Source organism: Pan paniscus, chromosome 5 (genome assembly GCF_029289425.2).
Source record: "Pan paniscus chromosome 5, NHGRI_mPanPan1-v2.0_pri, whole genome shotgun sequence".
NCBI lineage: Eukaryota > Metazoa > Chordata > Mammalia > Primates > Hominidae > Pan > Pan paniscus.
This window is the reverse complement of record NC_073254.2, coordinates 53,071,992-53,094,570: the sequence shown is the minus strand read 5'-3', so window position 1 is coordinate 53,094,570 and position 22,579 is coordinate 53,071,992. Positions and strand designations below refer to the sequence as shown.

The following is a 22,579-nucleotide window of genomic DNA, read 5'->3' as shown; positions in this document are numbered from 1 at the left end:
CAGTGAAGGCTTCTGCTGAAGGGCTTGAAGCTTGTTCTGAGCCTTGAAAGAGGCGGAATTAGCCAGACAAGGAGAATACAAGAAGTTCCAGTAGTAAAAGGCCTGGAGGTATGAGAGGAGAGACTTGACAAGTCAGAAGAGCCAGCAGCTCCATATCCCTGGCTCTCACTAGCTGGTGAACAAGGTGAATAAGCAAGAGGGCTCCTCACCAGCAACGTCTGCTTAAGTTGGATGTTTTTATGGTGGTAAGGGTTCTGGTGAGACTTGACATAGCTGTTTGGAAGGAGAGGAAGAGAATACTCATAGCTGGAAGGGACTTCAGAGAACTTTTAGCCCTGTCTTCTCGTTTACAAATGAGATTAACAAAAGCCAAAGAGGACAGCTGATTTGCTGATAGGAAAGTCAGGGCCCACATCTCCCAGAGTCCAGATTGAGGTTCCTTACATTGCTACAGGAATGTCAGTACCCCTTAACCATTTATTCCCAGGCTCCCTCTGACATTTTTATATTGAAACAAAATGTGCAGGAAATACACAAAATGCTGTCATTGAGTAATACATGTGTCCATATGAGCTGTATTTTTTTTTTAAAAGATAAAGTCTCACTCTGTCTTTTAAAGAGACTCAACCTATCGCCCAGGTGGGAGGGAGTGTGGCATGATCTTGGCTCACTGCGGCCTCCATCTCCTGCACCCCACCTCCTCGCAAGTAGCTGGGATTACAGGGACCCGCCACCATGCCCAGCTAATTTTTGTATTTTTAGTAGAGACGGGGTTTCACCGTGTTGGCCAAGCTGGTCTCAAATTCCTGACCTCAGGTGATCCACCTGCCTTGGCCTCCCAAAGTTCTGGGATTACAAGCGTGAGTCACCACACCCGGCCTGAGATTTTAATTCTGGCAGTATGACTTTGGATACTCTTTATTGCCTTTCCTAAGACAATCTCTAAAGCAGCGCTGTCAAACAGGACTATAATGTGAGTTACAAATGCAAGCCTTGTATGTAATTTTAAAATTTCTAATAGCTATTCTGATGAAAAAAGTAGAAAGGACCAGTTGAAATTCATTTTAATATATTTTATGAAGACTAATATATCTAAAATATTACCAATTTGACAACTACTCAATAAAAACATGTTTTTTTTTTAGTAAGTCTTTGAAATACAATTTATATTTTACACTTACAGCTCGTCTCAATTTGGACCTGCTGTATTTCAAGTGCTCGGTAGCCACATGTGGCAAGTGGCCATCACTGTGGCCATTGCAGCTCCAAAGGGACAGGAGAGTTGATGGAAATTAGACACTGCATTCTACAGCCTCATGAGCCCAAGAGAGCAAACCTTGGTTTGCTGAAAATCAGCAGATAAGGCAATTGAAAGGGAAGAAGGTAAGAGTAGTAATTCTTGTGTCTGTTAACAGAGAGTGCCCCTGGCCTCTTCATCTCAGACTTGAAGGGGATTTGGGGGTGGGGAGAGTGTGGAGAATGGAAAAGAGTTTGTCCTTTTATTGCCAGGAAGCTAGTAAGGTATTTTTTTTCTTTCTAAATTGAGACTCTGCATTTCCCCACATTGTTACTCATCATGGTTAATTTCCATAGTACTCCATTCCTTAAGTCATTTTGGGAATAAATAGGCATTTGTGGGCTGGCCACCAGATATTGCAACATTGTTTCTAATGAAAAGACTTACGAATTCAAAGGCTTATATATAATTTGTTTTTGGAATGTCATCTTTTGTTGATTGCGAAGGGAGTGTTTGGAGAAGGAGTTGCAGTTATCTTTTGCCTATGATCTCTAAGTTACAGCACAAGAGAAGGATAATAAACTTGGTTAGTTGGTATCTGGGTATTAACTGCTCTTTATTCCACTGTGGCTAGGCTGGGCTTGGCTCAGAATAGGCCTTTACCAGTTGTTGGCTTGAATATTAGTTGAAGAGCAGACATTCTTGAAAGTCAGCTATGTGAATCATTTATTTCATGAACTTCCATTCTTAAACACTTGCTTTTCATAGGTCCTACCCATTATAACTAAACTAACAAACTAAATAACGTAGAAGTGTAGAAAGAACAGAGTCCTACCCTTCCTGTGTTCTGAAAATGCACACCTATGCACCGTCTAGAAACACCTGACCATGAGTTTTATATTTTTGTGAATGGAAAAATTGAATAGTGATATGTAGAGATTTTAAGGTGTTGATTCTCAGGATAATAGCGTTGTTAAGGTTTGTTTACATTCCACTCAAAGTATTTATAGACTTGACAGTTGGAAAAAAAACCTAAATCGCTAGAGACTTTGAGAACAAACACCAAGAAAGATGCAGTATGATAATTAAGTGGTTTTGTAAGTTTAAATATATTTGGAAAAAAATGAGAAACATACAAAGTGTGATAAGGGAGTATAACCTTGGTTAGTAAAGTAGAAATGAGGAAACTAAATACCCACTGAATACAAGGGGAATGGAGAACTTCCTAATGAAAATATTTGATGATAAATAGTTGAGAGATATTTTTAAGATGGGTATGTATATTTTATAATCAATTCCTGAGACTCACATGGAGTCTCACATTTGTGTTTAGTGTCGTACTTGTTTATTGCATCCTTATGGGACACCGGGAAGAAAGACCTAGTCACTGCCCTCCAGGATTTGCATTTGGATACATATTTAGCTAATTCTAAAAAGTCTCTTGTTAACTAAAATTCTGTCTGCATCAGTGTTTGCTCATGTCTCATTGCACTGTTTCTTGGTACAAGTAGGAGGTCATCTATATTTTTAAGAAAATGCATTTTAAAAAATGCATCCTTTTGATAAATATTTCTTTAGTAATTTCCACTGTTTAAATTTTTCAAAATGTCATTTATGTAAAAGAGAAATCCATTCTTGTTATAAAAGAAGGAAACACTTGAGAAATACATTAAGTTTAATCATAAAACTTCCCAATCATTCCCTATCTTCCTACATTCCCACTTCCCTCTCTGGAGGTTACTGCTGTAAACAGTATGATGTGTGTGCTTGGAATTCTTTTTTCTATGTCTGTGTTTACTTAATAAATATTTAGGTACCTTCTAGATACCACGCATGTACATATACATATATGTATTTAAACACACATATATCCTCACATGTATTCCGTATATTTAAATAAATGGATCCTATTGTATGAGGTCTGCTTGCTTATGTCACTGACCATGCTTTGGTGCTCAAGTCAGAACATATAGATCTATTCCATTCTTATTGATGGCTATATTGTATAGATGCACTGTAATATATTTTCCATTCACCATATTGATGGACATTTAGTCCCCACCCCCGTTTTTTGCAGTTACAAGCAATGCTGTAATTAATAACCTTATATATTTCTAGAAACTAAATTGCTCGGCCATAGGAAATGTATTTTTAAAATTTTGATAGACTGCCAAACTGACCTCCAAAAAGCTGAACCAGTTTATACTTACAACAGTATATGAGAACATTGTTTCCTACATACATGATTTTGTTACAGTTTTAGAGCTTGAAGGACTACAGAATGTGGCCTAATTTCCCTTTCCCTTTTTCAAGGGACTTAAAATGATCTGCCCAGATCTTAACCCCCACAGAACTATGAGCACTTCTCCATTTCTGATCTTTGTTCTATGAGGACATTGTAGTTTAGGCACATTTTATATTGTAAGATTCTATCTACCACAGTGTTTATTTGTTTCTGTCTCTTCTCTGTTGCTACTCAGAACAAACTTCCTTTTCAGTCTCACGTTTTCCATTAGTGTCACTGAGTGTCTCCTCCCCTTGCTGTGTTGTCTGCATGGAACATCTTTCATTTAATATCCTTAAAAAGCTACCTTCTTTAATTACTTAAATCTCACTTTATCCACAGCGCGTATGGGTTGCTTTAGATTTACCATGGCTACAGCAAAGAGAGTATTTTATGAATCTTGTTTCGTTATCAGCGGCTGATTCCTGTTTGCCAAGTAAAACATAAGCTTCTTGGTTTATATACACTTCGAGAAGCTGGCATTTATCTGTTACAACATTTCTGCTGGCATTTGTCTTTTACAACATTTCTGCTACACTTGATGGCTTTATATTTGTCAAATAATGTGATGCCATTTCAACTAATGAAATCTAACAACATTAAAAAAATTTATTAACCACAATTTATTTTTCCTTTTAGAAATGACCTTCAGACAGTATTCTGCTTATAAAGTGTAAATAGGTTCTCTTCTTGTGTCAGTATATTTATTTCTAAGGTACCTGCATTGTAAGCTTCTGTTACAAAGGCATAGTTCCAATATCTTCTTTTGATGGGCTATGAGAATTTGTGTCAGTGACATCCCAAGTTGGTGCTTTAGCTGAGTTGGTCAAATACCAATATTATGACTTTAGGTAAAGAACCAACTGATGAAATTCTAAGGAACAGAGATCAACCTTGATGCATATTTCAATCATGATAAAAGAAAGAGAATTCAATATTAGATGTGAATTAAATTTGTTCCATGAATGTTGTTCAAAACTGAGGATAGCAGTCTAATCATAAGCTCATCAATTATTCATTAGTGTCTTGAGGGTATTAGTGAACAGAATACAGAAAAACCGTCCACTACCCTTTAGAGTTTTTGTTCTAAAACAGAAGCAAAAAATATATTCTGTGTCTTTTTTTAATTGGATTTTATTCTCCCACACTGTAGGTGAAGTGTATGTACACATAGAAGAAGGTGAAAGGCAGGCCACATATTTGCTTATTCTTGGGGGTTTGTGGAAGTCTGGTGGTAAAATTAAATTTGAAACATTAAAGGCTGATAGTTTTATAGGAAAAGTCTAGAGACATGGACTTCTTGGACTTAAACTCTTTTTTTTTGAGACAAGGTCTTGCCCTGTCATCCAGGCTGGAGTGCAGTGGTGTGATTATGGCTCACTGCAGCCTTGACTTGCAAGGCTCATGTGAACCTCCTGCCTCAGCCTCCAGTGTAGCTGGGACCACAGGTGTGCGCTACCATGCCTGGCTAGTTTTTTGTTTGTTTGTTTTGAAGAGATGAGGTTTCATTTTGTTGCCTAGGCTGTAAACTCTTTTTGCCTAAGCTTTTTCTGTTCCTAAAATGAAGTTGTTGGCTTGAGTTGTGCCTGTTCATTCCTTTATTCTTACATACACACTGTAGATTTGGATTTGGAAGAATTCTTGGTCAATTCAGTGGCCCCTTAGCTCAGGCAGTCAATGGCTATAGGTTTTGGACAGTAACTCCTAGACTGCATGGAGATACTTGTTTCTGAGTTTCTTTTTCTTCTGCTTCTTTTTTTAAAATCACAGTACAGAATGTTATGTTGGAGTTAGAATAAAGTCAATGTTCATAAAACAAATGAGGAAGAGGTTATATAGGGGGAAAAAGAGCAAAATACTAGTATAATTCATGGAACATTTCCTTTAGATTATGTTCTAGAATGGCACAAATAAACTTATAAATCAATATTTTATGTTGTACAAATTTCTCAGAGTTGATCTTTTTTTATTTTACAATTCCACAGAAAATAGCCAAGATACTAGGTTTAACAAACAGTAGTCAAAGTATGCATAGTAGAACATTTTTATAACATTCTACCAATGAAAAGCCAATTTCCTTTACACAGACAGTAATGCAAATGTTCACAGTAGCTTTGCTACAAAGAAATTAAATTGCTGCAATTGATGATTCCACTGCTTTAATGGGAGTTCATGCTATAATAACTTTATTAATTAGGAAAATATCATATAATTTAAATCTGAGCAAGAATATTACAGACCCATAAGTTGCCGCTGAAGAAATTAAACAGAAACGGCTTGTCTTGTATTCTCAAATATTATTACAACTAATAACCTCTGCACTCATCATGACTTTTTCGTTGCTTTTTGGCTCTAGGTGCATATATTTTTCTGCTCCCAGTATACAGATCATGCAGTTTTCAATGGCTTGGGACCAATAAGGCTGAGAGTATGGAAAAGGATAGTTATATAATCTCTGAGATCTATAAGTGATAGCAACTTCTTAGAGTTGCAATCTATGACTTGTCATTCCTAAAAGTCACCTTATTTTATGGGAGATTGCCTTATAGGGAGTCACATACTAGAGCAAATGAGAAGTAAGAGACTGAGGGGAATGTTTGTGACTGAATAAGGTAGTTTATAGGTAAACATTTAGAACTTAGATTATGAAAATCTGGTAAGTTTTTGTACCTGATCCTTTCTGAAGGGAAGGAAGAAGAAGAAGGAAGTTTCAGGATTTGGGGGAATTTAAAATCAGAATGAAGCTCAGTTGGGTCATTTGATATTTATTTTATTGGAAGATTTGAATGATTCTGTTTGTTTTTTCATAGTTACTTGGGAAAGGTTGTTTTAATAAGAGATTGAATCCAGAGAGACTGAAGAGGGCTTGAACTGAAATAAAAATAATTTGGCAAATTATAAATTGGGCCTTTTTTTTTTGCCTTGGGAGTCTTGATATTTTGTGATTAAATAATAAATAATAAAGGAGTAGCTTCTCCCAGCCACCACAGAGTTAGTTATTATACAAAGTGAGCCTGGAGCATTTCATAGTCTAGAAGAACACTTCTCAAAAGATGGCCCAAGGCCACTGGTCCAAAACATATTGTCAAATAGCAGAAAATCTCATAGTGTTTCATTTATGTATATCCTTTGGCAACTTACTGATAACCAATCAAGTGAAGCATTAAGAGTATGCAAAATGTGGCATACATAAACCCACATTAGCATAATACTACAGTTTATAAAGGCTTCTAATTTAAGTTTTCTACTAAGAAGTTTGGATACTATCCAACATGTAGCAACATTGCAAAGCTCCACATATGAACATATGAACATGCATAAAATGGAATTACTTTACATTTTAGACATATATCGTCAGTATATGTTGAGTTGAGTTTTATATTGGTTTCTATTCTTAATTTTTCATTATAAATTACTGTTTAGTCTTTATTTTTCTTACAGGTTGTTCACTTAACCCTGTAGTATATATTGATGCATATTTGTGTCAACAGTATTCTTGTTTTGTAACTTTTAAGTAACTAGATTGTACATTGCAGTTCCAATATGAATTATTCTCTTTGTATTAGCAAAGTACATGTATGTATAATCTTCCCAAAGAGAATTGAAAAATAGCATTTCATTCTTATCACCCTTGCATATTTTACCTAGTCTGAAGATGGTATGTTAAAGTTTGAGAACTGCTGCTCTGAGGAGTTAGCTGACAGGTCTAGAAGTCAGAGTCAGAATCATTTCTGATATCTTACATTTACTTAGCAAGGTCTTATAAGTTCAGGACCTTGACAAACCCTTTCTGAATCTGCTACTTATTGGGTATGTGATTGGACAAGTTACCGAATCTTGTCTGTGTCTCAATTTCCTGTCTGTAAAATGGATATTTTAAAAGTACCTACCTAATTCAATTCTTTGAATATTAAATAAGATGATGTATATAAAAATGCTAGGACTGTGTCTGGCTTATAAGTAAGTCTTCAATAAATAGTAGCCATTATTGTTAGATGAGAAGTACTTTCAGTGTCCCTACTATAAAATGGTTAATTTGTTACCAGATTCTAATTTGGTTTTAAGCTTGTTTTCAGATTAATACATCCAACGAATATATATTTAGTCAACAAATATTTTAATGCTTTTTGTGTGAAGGTTCATTGTTAATTATATTGTATGTTTCAAATGATTTAATCATTTAAAATAATCAAAGGTCACTTTCTTATAAAATCTTTACTACTAGTAAGTAGTAAAGTTGTCATATTGGCCATTTTCTTATTATTTGCTTGTGTTGACAATGTTATATTATCTTCAATCAGTGGTTTCATTGTGGGAACCTTTTTTATTTTTTAAGACAGGGTGTATTAGGGTTCTCTAGAGGGACAGGATTGATAGGATAGATGTATATATGAAGGGGAGTTTATTAAGGAGTATTGACTCACACGATCACAAGGTGAAGTCCCACAATAGGCTCTCTGCAAGCTGAGGAGCAAGGAAGCCAGTCCGAGTCTGAAAACTTCAAAAGTAGGGAACCCGACAGCGCAGCCTTCAGTCTGTGGCCAAAGGCCCAAGAGCCCCTGACAAACCACTGGTGTAGGTTCAAGAGTCCAAAAGCTGAAGAACTTGGGGTCTGATGTTCGAAGGCAGGAAGCCTCCAGCATGGGAGAAAGTTGGAGGCCAGAAGACTCAGCAAGTCGGCTGTTACCCTTCCTGCTTTTATGCCGGCAGCTGATTAGATGGTGCCTACCCAGATTGAGGGTAGGTCTGCCTCTCTTAGTCTGCTGACTCAAATGTTAATCTTCTTTGGCAACACCCTCACAGACATACCCAGGAACAATACTTTGCATCTTTCAATCCAATCAAGTTGACACTCAATATTAACCATCACACAGGGTCTTGCTCTGTCACCCAGGCTGGAGTGCAGTGGCATGAACATGGCTCACTGCCGCCTCGACCTCTTGGGCTCAAGCAATCCTCCTGCTTCAGCCTCCCTAGTAGCTGGGATTGCAGATGCACACCACCATGCCAGGCTAATTTAAAAACAAAAAGTTTTGTAGAGAAGGGGTCTCGCTATGTTGCCCAGACTGTGGGAACCTTTTTATAATTCACTTGTCATTTTGTGAGAGAGAATTTAATTAAAACTAGATAACATTTGGAAAATTCACTTAAGCAAGCACATGTTAACTTAATACTTCCCATGCACAAGTAAGGACACTACCTTCAGCCCTGCATCTTTGTGGAATTCCCACTCTTCTCTCAAGTCACCTATTTATTTTATGACACAAATGACTGTTTTTGACATGTAGATCATGAGAAGGAGGCAGTGCCATCCACTTACTAAGAACTAGTAAAGCTGGCTGGGTATGGTGGTTCACGCCTGTAATCCCAAGCACTTTGGGAGGCTGAGGTAGGCAGATCACTTGAGGTCAGAAGTTTGAGACGAGCCTGGCCAACATGGTGAAACCCCGTCTCTACTAAAAATACAAAAGTTAACCAGGCATAGTGGTGTGTGCCTGTAATCCCAGCTACTCGGGAGGCTGAGGCAGGAGAATCACTTGAACCCAGGAAGTGGAGGTTGCAGTGAGCCGAGATCACACCACTGCACTCCAGCCTGAGTGACAGAGCAAGATTGCCTTTAAAAAAAAAAAAAAAAAGAATTAGCAAAGCTGATTTTTATTCTCATTTTTCTAGGTTAAAAATTAATATCAATCCAGGCATGGTTGTGTGCACCTGTAGTCCCAGCTACTTGAGAGGCTAAGGCGGGAAAAGCACTTGAGCCTAAGAGTCTAGCCTGGGCAACATAGCATGACCTCATGTCTAAAATAAATACATACAAACACATCAATATAAGTGTTAATGTTTTCTTTCCAAATTCCTGTGGTTTGTATTGCAGTCTCCCTCGAATATGAGCAGCCCACTTTGGAGAGCACATAGCCAATTATTTGAATATTAACCCTTACTCTCATATAAGAATATAACTGATAATTTTCTGAGTTCTGTTCATTTAGTATTCTATTTAGCATCTTTGTGGTTGTTTTGGTATGGTACTTATGGAAGTATTTGACTTTCTAAATTTCATAAAATCATGGCCACCCTATGAGTTTTAGAATTTACATTACTTGTTATCTGGTCCTACTTTCCTTAGTAGACAATGAGTTCTTCAAAAGTAGAGACTTTTATTAATCTTTGTGTTTTTGTCGCCTAGCACTGAGCCTGTATTGTAGAGAGAGCTCAATAAATCTTTAATTGAATGAATCATATACATATTCAGAAACTAGTTTGTTCATTGGCGAAGAAGTGGAGAATCAATGTGTTAACTGGTAATTGGAATTACATGCATGCTCAATAAAATAATTTTGTCAAATATTTTTTATGATACCATTCTTTAGTGGTCAAACCTGAGCATATTTATAAACATTTATTTACAAACATAAAATTACAGAATGACAAGACTTTGGAGCTTAACTGGACATTGAAAATCTTTCCCAGAGAAGAAGGTATGTCAGGAATCCTGTCATGTGAACTCCAGTCATGTTCTTACGTAGCACTTTACTGGCTGGAGGATAATTCTCTTCTGCAAGGTTTAGAATTGGGTTTGCAAAATATCAGAGTCAAGGTTACATCTAGCAGCACGGTCAGTCTTCACCTGTTCCTTAGACTTTTGGATGACAGGGGTAGAGTATATATCAAGAGAAGTGAAGTATCCTTTCTGTGAGAAGTAGAATGTGATTTTTTTGGAGAGTGTTTAAGATGCAGACAGGACATCATTTATCTCCCCAAGCGATATTAACTTAAAGTTTAAGGAATACTACTTCAAATTACACAGCACATGGGTACCAAGACCAGAAAGAAATTGCTAAACCATATGCTTGTAAATGCTATCTCTTTCCTCAAGAGAAAGATCATTTGTATTTTGCAATTAAAGAGTAGAAGGTCTTTTTTCCCGTAAAGGCTTTTCAGTCAGGAAATACACCTGGCAGAGAGGGCTTCCCAGGGGAGATTCATACAGTGTTCAAGGACTCTTTGGCGTCTCCACCTTGTGGAACTTTGCTCTTTGACTATTTCCTGGTTAAACACTGGAGAATAAACTTTAATTCTAAAAAATGTAGTTAGCTCTGGTTAAAGTTTGTAAACAGTTGTATAAGTGAGCTTTAAGTAAAGAAATTGATGTTTGGGTCAACTTGTTTTTTTCCCCCTTAAGGGGCAATTATAACATTACAGCATTATGAACTACATATGGTACTCTCAGTGTATTGATGGACATTGTTTGTTATTTTGGTTAGAACAAATGGGTGTTGGTTTCTTACTGAATAATAAGCAGGCAATAACCCTCAGGACTGTAGTACTGCTGCTTTAGTCATTTTTGATTTTTAGTGCATTTGAATTCATGAAAGTTAACTAGCCAAGAAAAATAGTATAGTTTCTGTGCCACCATCCCTGGTAAGTAAATTCATATGAGGTCCCAGAATCCAAAACTAATAATTGTGTATGGTACCGTGAAAGGTACCATTTCCTAGTTGAGATATTCCTGTCCATTCTCAGTGTAAGTCCTTCGTCCCCCTGCCTTCCTGCTGTTCTTCCTCCCACCTTGAGGGAACAGTTTGAGTGAATACATTACCCTTGCCCTATGCTGTGAGGATCAGCAAGTTTAGACTCCAGGACAGTCAGTAGGGGCAAATTGAAGAACACTTTGCATCTGGGAAAATCTGCCTTAAGTCTAGAAAAAGTCAGACTGAAACTCTCTTAGGTGAAGATCTTTAGTTGGGATATATCAGATGGAGTGTCCTAGTAGGCCATGCTACCCAGGTATCTGATTTACCTGTCTTAGTGTAATGAACTTTTTTTTTCTCTTGGCAGTTTTAATGTAATGAACTTTATGTCCTTGCCTTCAAGTTGTTAATTAATTTTTCTCTGTGGAGATAATACATAGCCCTTCTGCTTGCCATTTCTGTCTTAGTCACTAAATCAATTTCTATTGCTTATGGCAAATCCAAACACTTGTTGTCTCACAAACAAAGCAATTTATTTTATAATTTTGTGGCCAAACTTACTGAAATATTTGTTTATAGTTTTACTACAAATAAACATTATAAAATTTGTAAACATTACAAAGTATGTAGTGCACTATGTAAAATTTTCCAACAGCCCCAGTCTAGTGACTTAACCCTTGGTTAACAATTTGACTTATATTCTTGCTTTTTCAGTGTATTTTTTTAAACAAGATATTTCACTATACTGTTGTTTTGTAGATTGTCTTTTGCATGTAAATACACATACTTAAGATTTTTTTGTTCATTAGTATCTAACTTTATTCTTTTAAAATAATTTATAATATTTCATTGTATAGACATACCATTATTTATTTAACCAATTCTCTTTAAATGGGCCTTCAGGGTTTTTTCCAGTTTTTTTGCTTTACAGAAAGTGCTGAAGCTGACATCCATATGTATTTCATTTTGTATTCTTATGTGACTGTTCAGCTTACTTTTTTCCAAATGGCTAGCCAATACCTTTTATTGAAAAAAATCCTTATTTTCCCCCATTTAATTGAAATGCTACATTTATATAAATGATGCTCCTAGACTTACAATATGGTTACGTCCTGATAAACCCATGGTAAGTTGAAAATATGGATCTTTTTATAATATTGGATCATTCTATCCCCAAACAACTTATGTCTGTGTATTTTTCTTAAATCTTTCAGTGGAGTTTTATAATTTCCTTACATGTCCTATGAGTTTATTACTACATGTTACATGTGTTTTGCAATTATAAATTGCAGATCTTTTTACTAATATTTTCTAGCTAGTTGTTTTTGGCATGGAAGAATGCTAGATATTTTCATATAATTTTATGTGGTCACTTTAGTGAACCCCTCTTATTTTCTATAATTTTTTTTCAGTTGATTCTCATGGATTTTTCATGTGGGCAGTCATTATCTGCAAATATTGATTTTTTTGCCTCTTTGTTTCCTAATCCATTTAACTTTAATTTGGTTTTCTTTCTTTTCTTTTTTATTTTTTTGAGACAGGGTCTTGCTGTGTTGCCCAGGATGGAGTGCAGTGGCACATTCATAGCTTACTGCAGCCTTTAACTCCTGGGCTCAAGTGATCCTCCTGACTCAGCCTCCCAATTAGCTGGGATTACAGGCTCATGCCACCATGCCTGGCTAATTTTTAAATTTTTTTGTGGAGACAGGGTCCTGAACTCCTGGTGTCAAATGATCTTCATATCTTAGCCTCCCAAAGTGCTGGGATTACAGGCATGAGCTACTGTGCCTGGCCAGCATACTTTTTAAAATACACATAGGTAGACTGAAACTATCACTTTGTAGGTAAACTATCCCATTGGTGAAACAATACTCATTTTCTGCGTAAAGCTGTGCCATTGGTAACTTTGTTAGTATCTTTTACATCTTTGCAATAAGATTCAAATTAAATTATATCCTAAATAAATTTTTTCTGCGGATTTTTTTTGTATACTTGTACACCTGAGCAAGGGATGGAAACCTACAACAATATAGAGTCTAAATCAGTGGCTGTTTTTCCAGGTTGCTTAGTAGAATCACTTCAGAATGGTGATTCCAATGCCTGGGCCCCATTCTAGACTAATTAAATAAGAGTCTCTGATGAGTGGGACTCAAGCATCTTTTTTTTTGTTGTTTTTAAGCTCCCCATGTGATTCCAATGTTGGGCAAGCTCATTGAGAATCACTAGTCTAATTAAAATTATTTATGTATGCCAATAAAATTGTGTTTATTTTATCCTAAGTGGCTATTTTCTATACACGAAACAGTTTCATGTTTCCATTTGGAAAAACATAATTAAAATGCAAGTTTAGCAAAATGAAATTAGATGTATTGAGAAGTAGAGATCTGGAGAACTTATTATGGTAGATACATATGTAATATTAATGTTTATGATATATCAGTTTAAGAAATAAATTTCCCTTCTGAGCTGGTTAACTAAAAATCAATTGTTGTTCATCAAGAGTCATTTAGTAAGTAATATGAGTATTAGCCATGACCTGGATAAAATATTAAGAAAATATACCAGAAAATATATTAAATATATTTACTGGGTATATACATTGCATTTTTTTCAGCCAGGAAGAGCGTTTTGTTTAGAATCATGCACGATCATTGAAATATTGGAGAGTGATGTGAGAGTTTGTATTGAAGAGGTTTTGAAGTCAGGTACCAGTAGCTTTCTGAATTTCCTGACCAACATAGGAAATGATCATAGGAACATCAATTGGGTAACCCAGCAAGAAACAAGCAAACAAAAAAACTCCCAGTCTGATCCTTTGCCTAGAGTACAGTCAGTCCCTGACGTCAGTCCTTGATCACGGGGTAGGCCAGGGGCTAGCAAACTATGACCTGCGAGTCTAATCTAGGTCTTTTCTAGAAATAGTTTTACTGGAGATAGCCATGTTTATTCATTTTCTTCTTTCCTGTGGCTGCCTTTAGGCTCCTACCATAGAGCTGAATCATTTGACATAGATTGTATAACCTGCAAAGCTTTAAACCATGTACTATCTGATCCTTTATAGAAAGTTTTCCAGCTCCTATATTACACTGTTGTTGTATATACACATTAAGACTACTGTGTCACACATTACTTGCTCATACTCTCAAATAGATCCTCTTAAGCTGAATTTGGTCTTTCATACACAAGTGACTAGAGATTATTCTGTTTTTAGGGCTTTCAAATGGAGGCTGCAGTTGAGGGAGAGGGATTTACCTTGGCAGTTGGGGGATTATCCTGCTAGTTCTCTGATGTTCCTACTGTAGAGAACCAGGATTTTGCTCACTTACCTGGGGTAGGTGTTTTCTTGCTTAACTCATTTTCCATGTTCTTCTGCATCACTGCTATTGCTCCCCCTTTTGAGGGTGGGCATATGGTGGTAGGTTAACTAAAGCAGGCAGATTCGGAACCTGGTCCATGAAGATCTTCCATTGCAGTCACAGAAGAGAAAGACCATTTTTGACACACCTTGCTAATAATGATCTGGATGTGGGAGTTTAAAGATTAAGAGCTGTTCAACCTTTAATTGTGGTTCAACTGGAGAGCTCAAAAAGGTGTGGAGGTCTAGCAGAGATAACATATCTGGCTCAATTTCTCTAGTCTCTGATGCAGCAGAGGCGTAGCTGGCTACCTCTGAGCTATCAGCTACCTCTTCACCGGGGGCATCTGAATGCTAGCCAAGCCTCTGACATACTTGCCAGTTACTTACACTTATCAAAGCAGTACCTGCAATTAGCTGGCCATGATGGTGTACACCTGTAGTCCCAGCTACTTGGCAGGCTGAGGTGGGAGGATCACTTGAGCCCAGGAGTTTGAGGTTACAGTGAGTGGTGATCACGCCACTGCACTACAGCCTGGGCAACAGAACAAGACCAACTTTTTTTTTTAAGTACCTGCAAGTACATTCGGTATTAAAAAATATAAACATTTTTAGCTTTCTAAGACTATAACCCCCCACTTTCTTACATGTAAAGCTGTTAATCGTATTTTAGCCCTTTGATTTTCAGTTAATTTTGTAGAAAGGCATTGTATACAAAAGCAAGGAAGGTGCCTGGAAATGAGACAAAATGTAATGATGTTCTGGTAAACACTGGCAGCCTGATCATCAGAGCAGCAAGTTTGGAAAAGAAGCCACAGTCTTCAGAAAACTGTTGGAATTACTCTTTTGTTGGATGTGGGGAGCTTAGGATGCTACTGCAAATGTTCATTAATAAATGTCAAGTTATTTTTGTGACTCCAGAAGATTATTATTATTATTATTATTATTATTATTATTATTTTTGAGAAGAAGTTTCGCTCTTGTGGCCCAGGCTGGGGTGCAATGGCGCCATCTCGACTCACAGCAAACTCCGCCTCCTGGGTTCAAACGATTCTCTTGCCTCAGCCTCCCGAGTAGTTGGGATTACAGGCATGCGCCACCAGGCCCAGCTAATTTTGTATTTTTAGTAGAGATGGGGTTTCTCCATGTTGGTCAGGCTGGTCTTGAACTCCCAACCTGAGGTGATCAACCCACCTCAGCCTCCCAAAGTGCTGGGATTACAGGCGTGAGCCACCGTGCCTGGCCCCAGAAGATTTTTTTAAATGAAATATTTGAGATGGTTTCGTACCAAAACTTCTTATTTGAAATCTGATTATTTCATTTATTCTGTTTGTAATTTAGGCCTAGATCGGTGCCTGAATGACTTTTCTATTCAGTATAATTGTACCCAACCTTGCTCAATATATCTATGTAAAAGAGAAGTTATTCTGATTGTTGATTTTTCTTTTCCTAAGGTACTGTAAGGAATATGAGACCTGTGTTTGGGCTCAGTTTTCTAGACTGTGATGGCTCCAAGTGCTGTTAGTGTTTGGAGACTCTGGCATTTTTGCTTTCCTAGTGTGATGAAGGGAGTACAGTTAAGGGAAGCAGGCTGAATTCCTTCTCAAAATAAATGGGTTAATAAAGATACCATTGATTAACTCTCTCATAGGAATTTTTCTAAGCACTTTAAATTTTTACTTAGCTGTGTTTATGGTAAGTGATTTTCTATGTGTACTCCCCTCCCCCAACTAACTCTCATTCCTTCTTTATATGATAGAACAACGACTATCGTCTATTCCACAAGATGAGTAACAGCCACCCTCTTCGCCCCTTTACTGCAGTGGGGGAAATTGATCATGTGCACATTTTGTCTGAACATATTGGTGCCTTGTTGATTGGGGAAGAATATGGCGACGTCACATTCGTGGTGGAAAAGAAACGTTTTCCTGCCCACAGGGTAATTTTAGCAGCCAGGTGCGAATATTTTCGGTAAGTGTGTAATACTTTTTTTGAAAATTCAGTTCACTTGTAGAAAACACTGGTATTTTCTGCTCTATGAAAAATATATAACCAAGTATAATGACAAAGTCTTGCAGTCCCTCAATTCAATATCTATAAAGATTTCATCCTTGTAGACTTCGTTATTTTTTGAGAATCACCTTTTCCTTTAGGAGCCATCTTAAAATTAAAGGGTTAGAAGGATTCCCAGACCAAATAGTGCCCAATCAACCATTTTTCAAAGTCTCAAGAATGTTTCTCAGGCTGAGTCTTCGTTGCCCTCACCTTCTCCTCCCAGTAGATGGCTAATGGGACTAAAGCTTCTTTTTGCATAGGTAGACTGCCCTGTGGACCTGCTAATGGACACATATACCCCTTGGTTTGAGGTCTAGAAGCTGTTAGTAACCCAGCAGATCTAAGACATGCACTTGTATGCAGCTGTTGTTGGTTACTTGGGTCCTTAATTTCCAGGGTTTTAAATCTTAAGCTGATCTTTAACTACTCTACATTTTACCTAATATTTGTCAAAAGGGAGTCATCACTGAATTACTGAATGAGTTATAATTTATGCATGATAATGGATCTTTTTCTGTTTTTAAGGATAAAGATGGTTCACAGAGTTATAGATTTATCTGGGAAACTTGGTATCTAAAATGGAGATTCCATTGGATTAGAGAAAATTTCAATTACCTTGTAGTGATAACTGCAGTGTCTGGCTTTTATAATCAGAATTAAGCAAGACAGCAACACCTAGAGTCAGACATGTTGTGGTAAAGTGTGTCTCCTGGAAATATTTACTCTGTAGCTAGAGCTCCTGTGGTTTTTCATGAACTTCCAATCTTACACATGTAAAATGCCACTGTAGATGAAACTGGGAGCTTAGAAAAGTGAGGAGTCTGTTAAAAGTTCTAGCACTCTCCTATTCTTCCTAGTGGTCAACTCTGCCAAGGCATCCGACCTTGGTCTAGCCATTATTTGTTATCAGCTTCTGTCCTCTGCACACTTTTCCTTTTATATTTCTTCCTCTTTTTAAAATTTTGGTCCAGTCATTACTATTAAAGTGTTTTATAAGAGCCCACTTTTTTTTTTTTTTTTTTTTTGAGACGGAGTCTCACTCTGTCGCCCAGGCTGGAGTGCAGTGGCGCGATCTCGGCTCGCTGCAAGCTCCGCCTCCCGGGTTCACGCCGTTCTCCTGACTCAGCCTCCTGAGTAGCTGGGACTACGGGCGCCTGCCACCACGCCCAGCTAATTTTTTTGTATTTTTAGTAGAGACGGGGTTTCACCGTGTTAGCCAGGATGGTCTCGATCTCCTGACTTTGTGATCCGCCCGCCTCGGCCTCCCAAAGTACTGGGATTACAGGCTTGAGCCACTGCACCTGGCCAAGAGCCCACTTTTTATTAAGTCAGAACTTCTCAGCCTGTGTTTATTATTTATTAATACAGTGTACCTTGTCCTCTTTCAAAAATAATTTGAAACAACTCTATGAGGATATCTTTTAGGTGATTAGTATATCCTTAAAAAAAACTCAAATACTTTGAGAAATTTGAAGATTGTATTGAGTGAATGGAATATACTCCCCCCGCTTATTGACCTTGTTCTTGATGTCTCTGTAGATATTGAACCTTTGTAATATTTGCTGGCTCACTAAGCTAAGCTCAGAGTCTACCTTAGACTATCTTAGAGCTAAGCTCTACCTCTAAGTCTACCTTAGAGCTAAGCTCAATGCTACCTTAGACAGGTTCTCAATGCTGACAGTATTCATGTGCAAAGGAATGTTAATTGTCAGCTGTCAGAAGAGGCCTAAGTGCTGTCATAATAGCCTATCAATTCCCAGATAAGGAACTGTATAGGAGGAAACTCTTCATAGTAAACATTGAACCTCTGTGCTTGTCTCCTTGTTGAAGTTGGGGGTTCATATTTATTGTTCCAAGGGAGCCTCATCAAAACCACTTTTAAAGCATTGAGAATCCAGATAAATACCATGGATCATACAGGATTGGGGATAAGTCTTGAGGTCTCCCTGAGAAGGAGAAGTTCTTTAATTTGGTAATTTTAGGGTAATGGTTGGATGCTCTCTGGATTAATGGAAACCTTCAGGGGTACTTTTAGGCAGAGTATAACCCAGTGAAGAGGTATGCTCAGAATATTCATGAATCTTTTCTGGGTGATTTCAACTATTTTTCTGGGGCAAGCAAGAATGCTAGGTCCTGGGGGAGAGTGGGACAAGTTCCAGGTAGGTAACCCTGAAATGCTAGTCCTACTCTGAGAATTTTAGCAACACGGAGAATCTCTTTCTTATTTCCAGTCTCTTCATCTCACTTTTGCATCTTTTCTTTCTCATTCTGTATTCTTCTCTCCCTTTTCTGCACTTCTCCCTTGTCCTCTTCGTCCTTCTTTCCTGATAGGTTGGAAGTTTAATTGGTTCATATTATTCCTCTTGATTGATAGAGGTAGAAATTCAAATTCATTACCTAACTGGATTGTCTAGTTTTCATTTTTTTAGATAAGCAATAATGTAGGGCTTTTTGTTTAATCTGAAAGGAAAAAAATAAAAAATCACTGTAATCCTATCAGTAATTTCATTTTTAATTTATAAAGTAACAGATGAAAGTCTTTGTCTCCCAGCCATCTAATACCATTTTCCAGAAATAAGTGATGTTAAGAGTTTAATATGAATTTCCTCTGATTTTTCTTGATTTAAAGAAATACCAATATAGACATATGTGCATAAACATGTAAATATTTGGTTATATACTTTTTTAATGCAGTACATATGGATCTGCAATTTTATTTACTTGCCTACCATATCCTGGACATGTTTTCAAAACAGTACCTGTTGATCTCCCTTGAGCTTTCTAATGGCTGCATAGAATGCGTATATCACAGTTTTTTTAACCATGTTGCTGCTGATGGACATTCAGATTTTTACTAGTGTTTCGGTATGTTTTCTTACACATTTTTCTTTACTGTATTACTTCCCTAGAATTGAGTCCTAAAAGAGAGATTACTGAGTTGATGGGTATGCACATTTTAGATTTGACTAGATGCTACTAAATTACTTTCCATAAAGGGCTGCCATTTATACTCTCAAAGCAGCGTATCAAAGAACATGTTTTTCCATTGCTTTTGCAGCACTGATATTAACAAGCCTTTTAACTTCTGCCAGTCTTACAGGGGAGAATGGCATCATATTAGTGTTTATCTGATTATATCTTTTCCTATAGAGTTTTACTTTTTAAATTGCCTTATTGACCTTTAACATCTTTATATCAACTTCATTGTGCCTCTCAAAAGATCACTCTCATCTTTCTATTTGATATCTGTCACATATCTTGAGCTTTCAGAGTATCTCATTAGTTCAGTGGCTTACAGAATTAATTCAAATAGTTTTAAAATCATTCCTCTTGTGTCCTGTAAAGAACCATTTTAAATGATTACTTTGCATTTTTTCACTTGGATCTTTGTGTCATTAAAAAAATTTATATTTGCATAATGTTGATAACTGTTATTTCCAATATTTTGTAGCAAATCCTATTTGAGGGTTTCTTCATGTGTTTCTTCCCTGATGTGCAGAGCATTATTATATGGTGGAATGCGAGAGTCTCAGCCTGAAGCAGAAATTCCTCTCCAAGACACCACTGCAGAAGCATTCACAATGCTACTCAAATATATCTACACTGGGCGGGCAACGCTGACAGATGAGAAGGAGGAGGTGCTGCTGGACTTTTTGAGCCTGGCTCATAAATATGGATTTCCAGAGCTAGAGGATTCTACCTCTGAGTATCTCTGCACCATACTTAACATTCAGAATGTCTGCATGACTTTTGATGTTGCCAGTCTCTACTCACTTCCCAAGTTAACTTGTATGTGCTGCATGTTTATGGATAGGAATGCTCAGGAAGTCCTCTCAAGTGAAGGTTTCCTCTCCCTTTCTAAGGTGTGTCATTTGTCTACAAGTAATTTATAGGCATGCATTGTTTTATTTATACCTATACTGTAGAAGTATAGCAATGGACTAAGAATAATAAAAAAAATCATTGGTATCAAAGCGTTATCATTGGTTATCTGGTCTAGCCACTTGCATCTAGCTACCAGGACTCTAGATCATAAAAGAGAGGGGCTGGTTGGTTGTGTTTTCTTTTAAGGTTCTTCAGCTAAGTTTTATGTGCAAAAGAGACTGTGCTGCTGTGTGGTTGTTTTCAAGGTAGTGACAATCAAATAGGGTCCTTTTTGGTATTGCATACTACCTTTTGGTTTTGTTTTTCTCTGACAGAGAGTGTGACTAATGATTCCTTAGAGCAAGCAGGCAAATTCATAGAGGAGATCTGATGCATCATTTGATGTCTTTAAGTCCCTGCTTTTTTTGCTGGCTTAAAATTCAGTGTTATAGCTAGAGTAAAACTGTTTTGCTCAAATCTTCCTTTGAACTCTGGGTGGTGATTGTCTCTCCATTTCCCTTGTTGTGTTCCTTCTAGAACCTGGGTATTTCTAATGAGAAAAATCTATTGAAAAGCTACATATCTTGATTTGAGTGTAAATTAAGATCTGTGTTATCCTATTTCATTTTTTTCTACTTGATTTTTAAAGACAATGATCTTTGAGGGTTGCAACATTGTTCCTGGAGGTCAGTTTGGAGATCTGAGAGCCAAAAGTATGGTAGTGAAGTAATACTGTGGAACAAAATTTGAATTGTAAATGCCAAATATGTCTTTCTAACTGAACAGTGTACACTCTCTTGAAGGTTAAATGCCAAATATGTCTTTCTAACTTAACAGTGTACACTCTCTTGAAGAATCTGAATGTATTGACAGCTTTTCACTTTGGCATTTTTCTTTTTGCTGTTTTAAAAAAGATGAATGCAGATGTGTTTGGAAAGATTAAATGTTTGATGTAGTGGTACAAGATACCTGAGCATAAAAGAATGGTGCTACCATCTTGGTTGTTTACACAGCCATAATGAGTAGGAGAATATGTGGCACAAAACATAAGGGAAGGAGAGGGTCAAAAAGAGTTAATTGGCTAAGTTATACTTGTCCTGTAAGCTTTTACTGATTGATCATGCAGTGGTTGAACTTCATATAACTGGAATTTTACCTTTTTATCCTTTTCAGACAGCACTTTTAAACATCGTGTTAAGAGATTCATTTGCAGCTCCCGAAAAAGATATTTTCCTAGCCTTATTAAACTGGTGTAAGCACAATTCAAAGGAGAATCATGCTGAAATCATGCAGGCTGTGCGTTTACCTCTCATGAGCCTCACAGAGCTTCTGAATGTTGTGAGGCCTTCAGGACTGCTGTCTCCTGATGCCATCCTGGATGCCATTAAAGTGCGATCTGAGAGCCGGGATATGGACCTCAATTATAGAGGCATGCTCAGTAAGTACCTGTCTATCCTAAACTCAACCAAGAAGCTTGGTATGCCTCTCATGCCATTAAAACCGCAAAGCTACTACAGAACCGTATAGTGCAGGTGTACATGAAATATGTACGTTTATAAACAGCTAGCCTATGGAATGTCTTTCCCTGTCATTTTCCTGTTAATTCCTCCTGAGATTGATTAGCTTTTGTAGACCCCCAAATAGGTATTTCTTGTCATTCCTGGACAGATTTCTCAACTCCTCCCCAGAATGTCAGAAATGGACACTTTCCTAAAAAGCTGCTGCTCATGTTAAGACCTTTTCTTCCTTCCTCCATCAAATAAATACTGAGTACATTCTATGTACTTATTATTTTGGGTACCATGAACATGGAGATTCTTTTTTTTTTTTTGAGATGGAGTTTCACTCTTGTTGCCCAGGCTAGAATGGAAGGTGCAATCTCGGCTCACTGCAACCTCGCCTCCCAGGTTCAAGTGATTCTCCTGCCTCAGCCTCCTGAGTAGCTGGGATTACAGCCACCCACCACCACACTCGGCTAATTTTTATTTTTAGTAGAGACGGGGTTTCACCATGTTGGCCAGGCTGGTCTCAAACTCCTGACCTCAGGTAATCCACCTGCCTTGGCCTCAGAAAGTGCTGGGATTACAGGCATGAGCCACCACGCCCGGCTGAACATGGAGATTCTAAATAACAATAGTAATAGCTAACACTTATGTAACATACATACATAGTGTAGCTAACACTTACGATACTTATTGCCACTTAAGTGGTGATTTTTCTTATTAATGGATTTATAGCAATTAACACAGAGTGCATAGTACGTATCAAGAACAGGTCCTACACGATTTAATTCTCACAACTCTTTGAGGTGT

At 37.3% G+C, this 22,579-nt stretch overlaps 1 protein-coding gene across 6 annotated transcripts in view; it reads left to right on the top strand.

Moving 5' to 3' along the window:
- The window catches only part of BTBD9 (BTB domain containing 9), a 483,830-nt gene that overhangs the window by 29,948 nt on the left and 431,303 nt on the right, over positions 1-22,579 (top strand). For 2 of the 6 annotated variants that reach the window (XM_034962029.3, XM_055113568.2), the window contains exons 2-5: positions 1,184-1,383; positions 16,108-16,319; positions 19,903-20,266; positions 21,441-21,705. In XM_034962029.3, coding sequence (XP_034817920.1) covers positions 16,135-16,319; positions 19,903-20,266; positions 21,441-21,705 — 814 coding nt within the window. In that variant the 5' untranslated portion in view covers positions 1,184-1,383; positions 16,108-16,134. Of the gene's footprint in view, positions 1-1,183; positions 1,384-14,204; positions 14,325-16,107; positions 16,320-19,894; positions 20,267-21,440; positions 21,706-22,579 lie in introns of those variants that run through there. The other 4 variants (XM_034962027.3, XM_008972284.5, XM_055113567.2 and 1 more) reach the window with 3 other exon arrangements.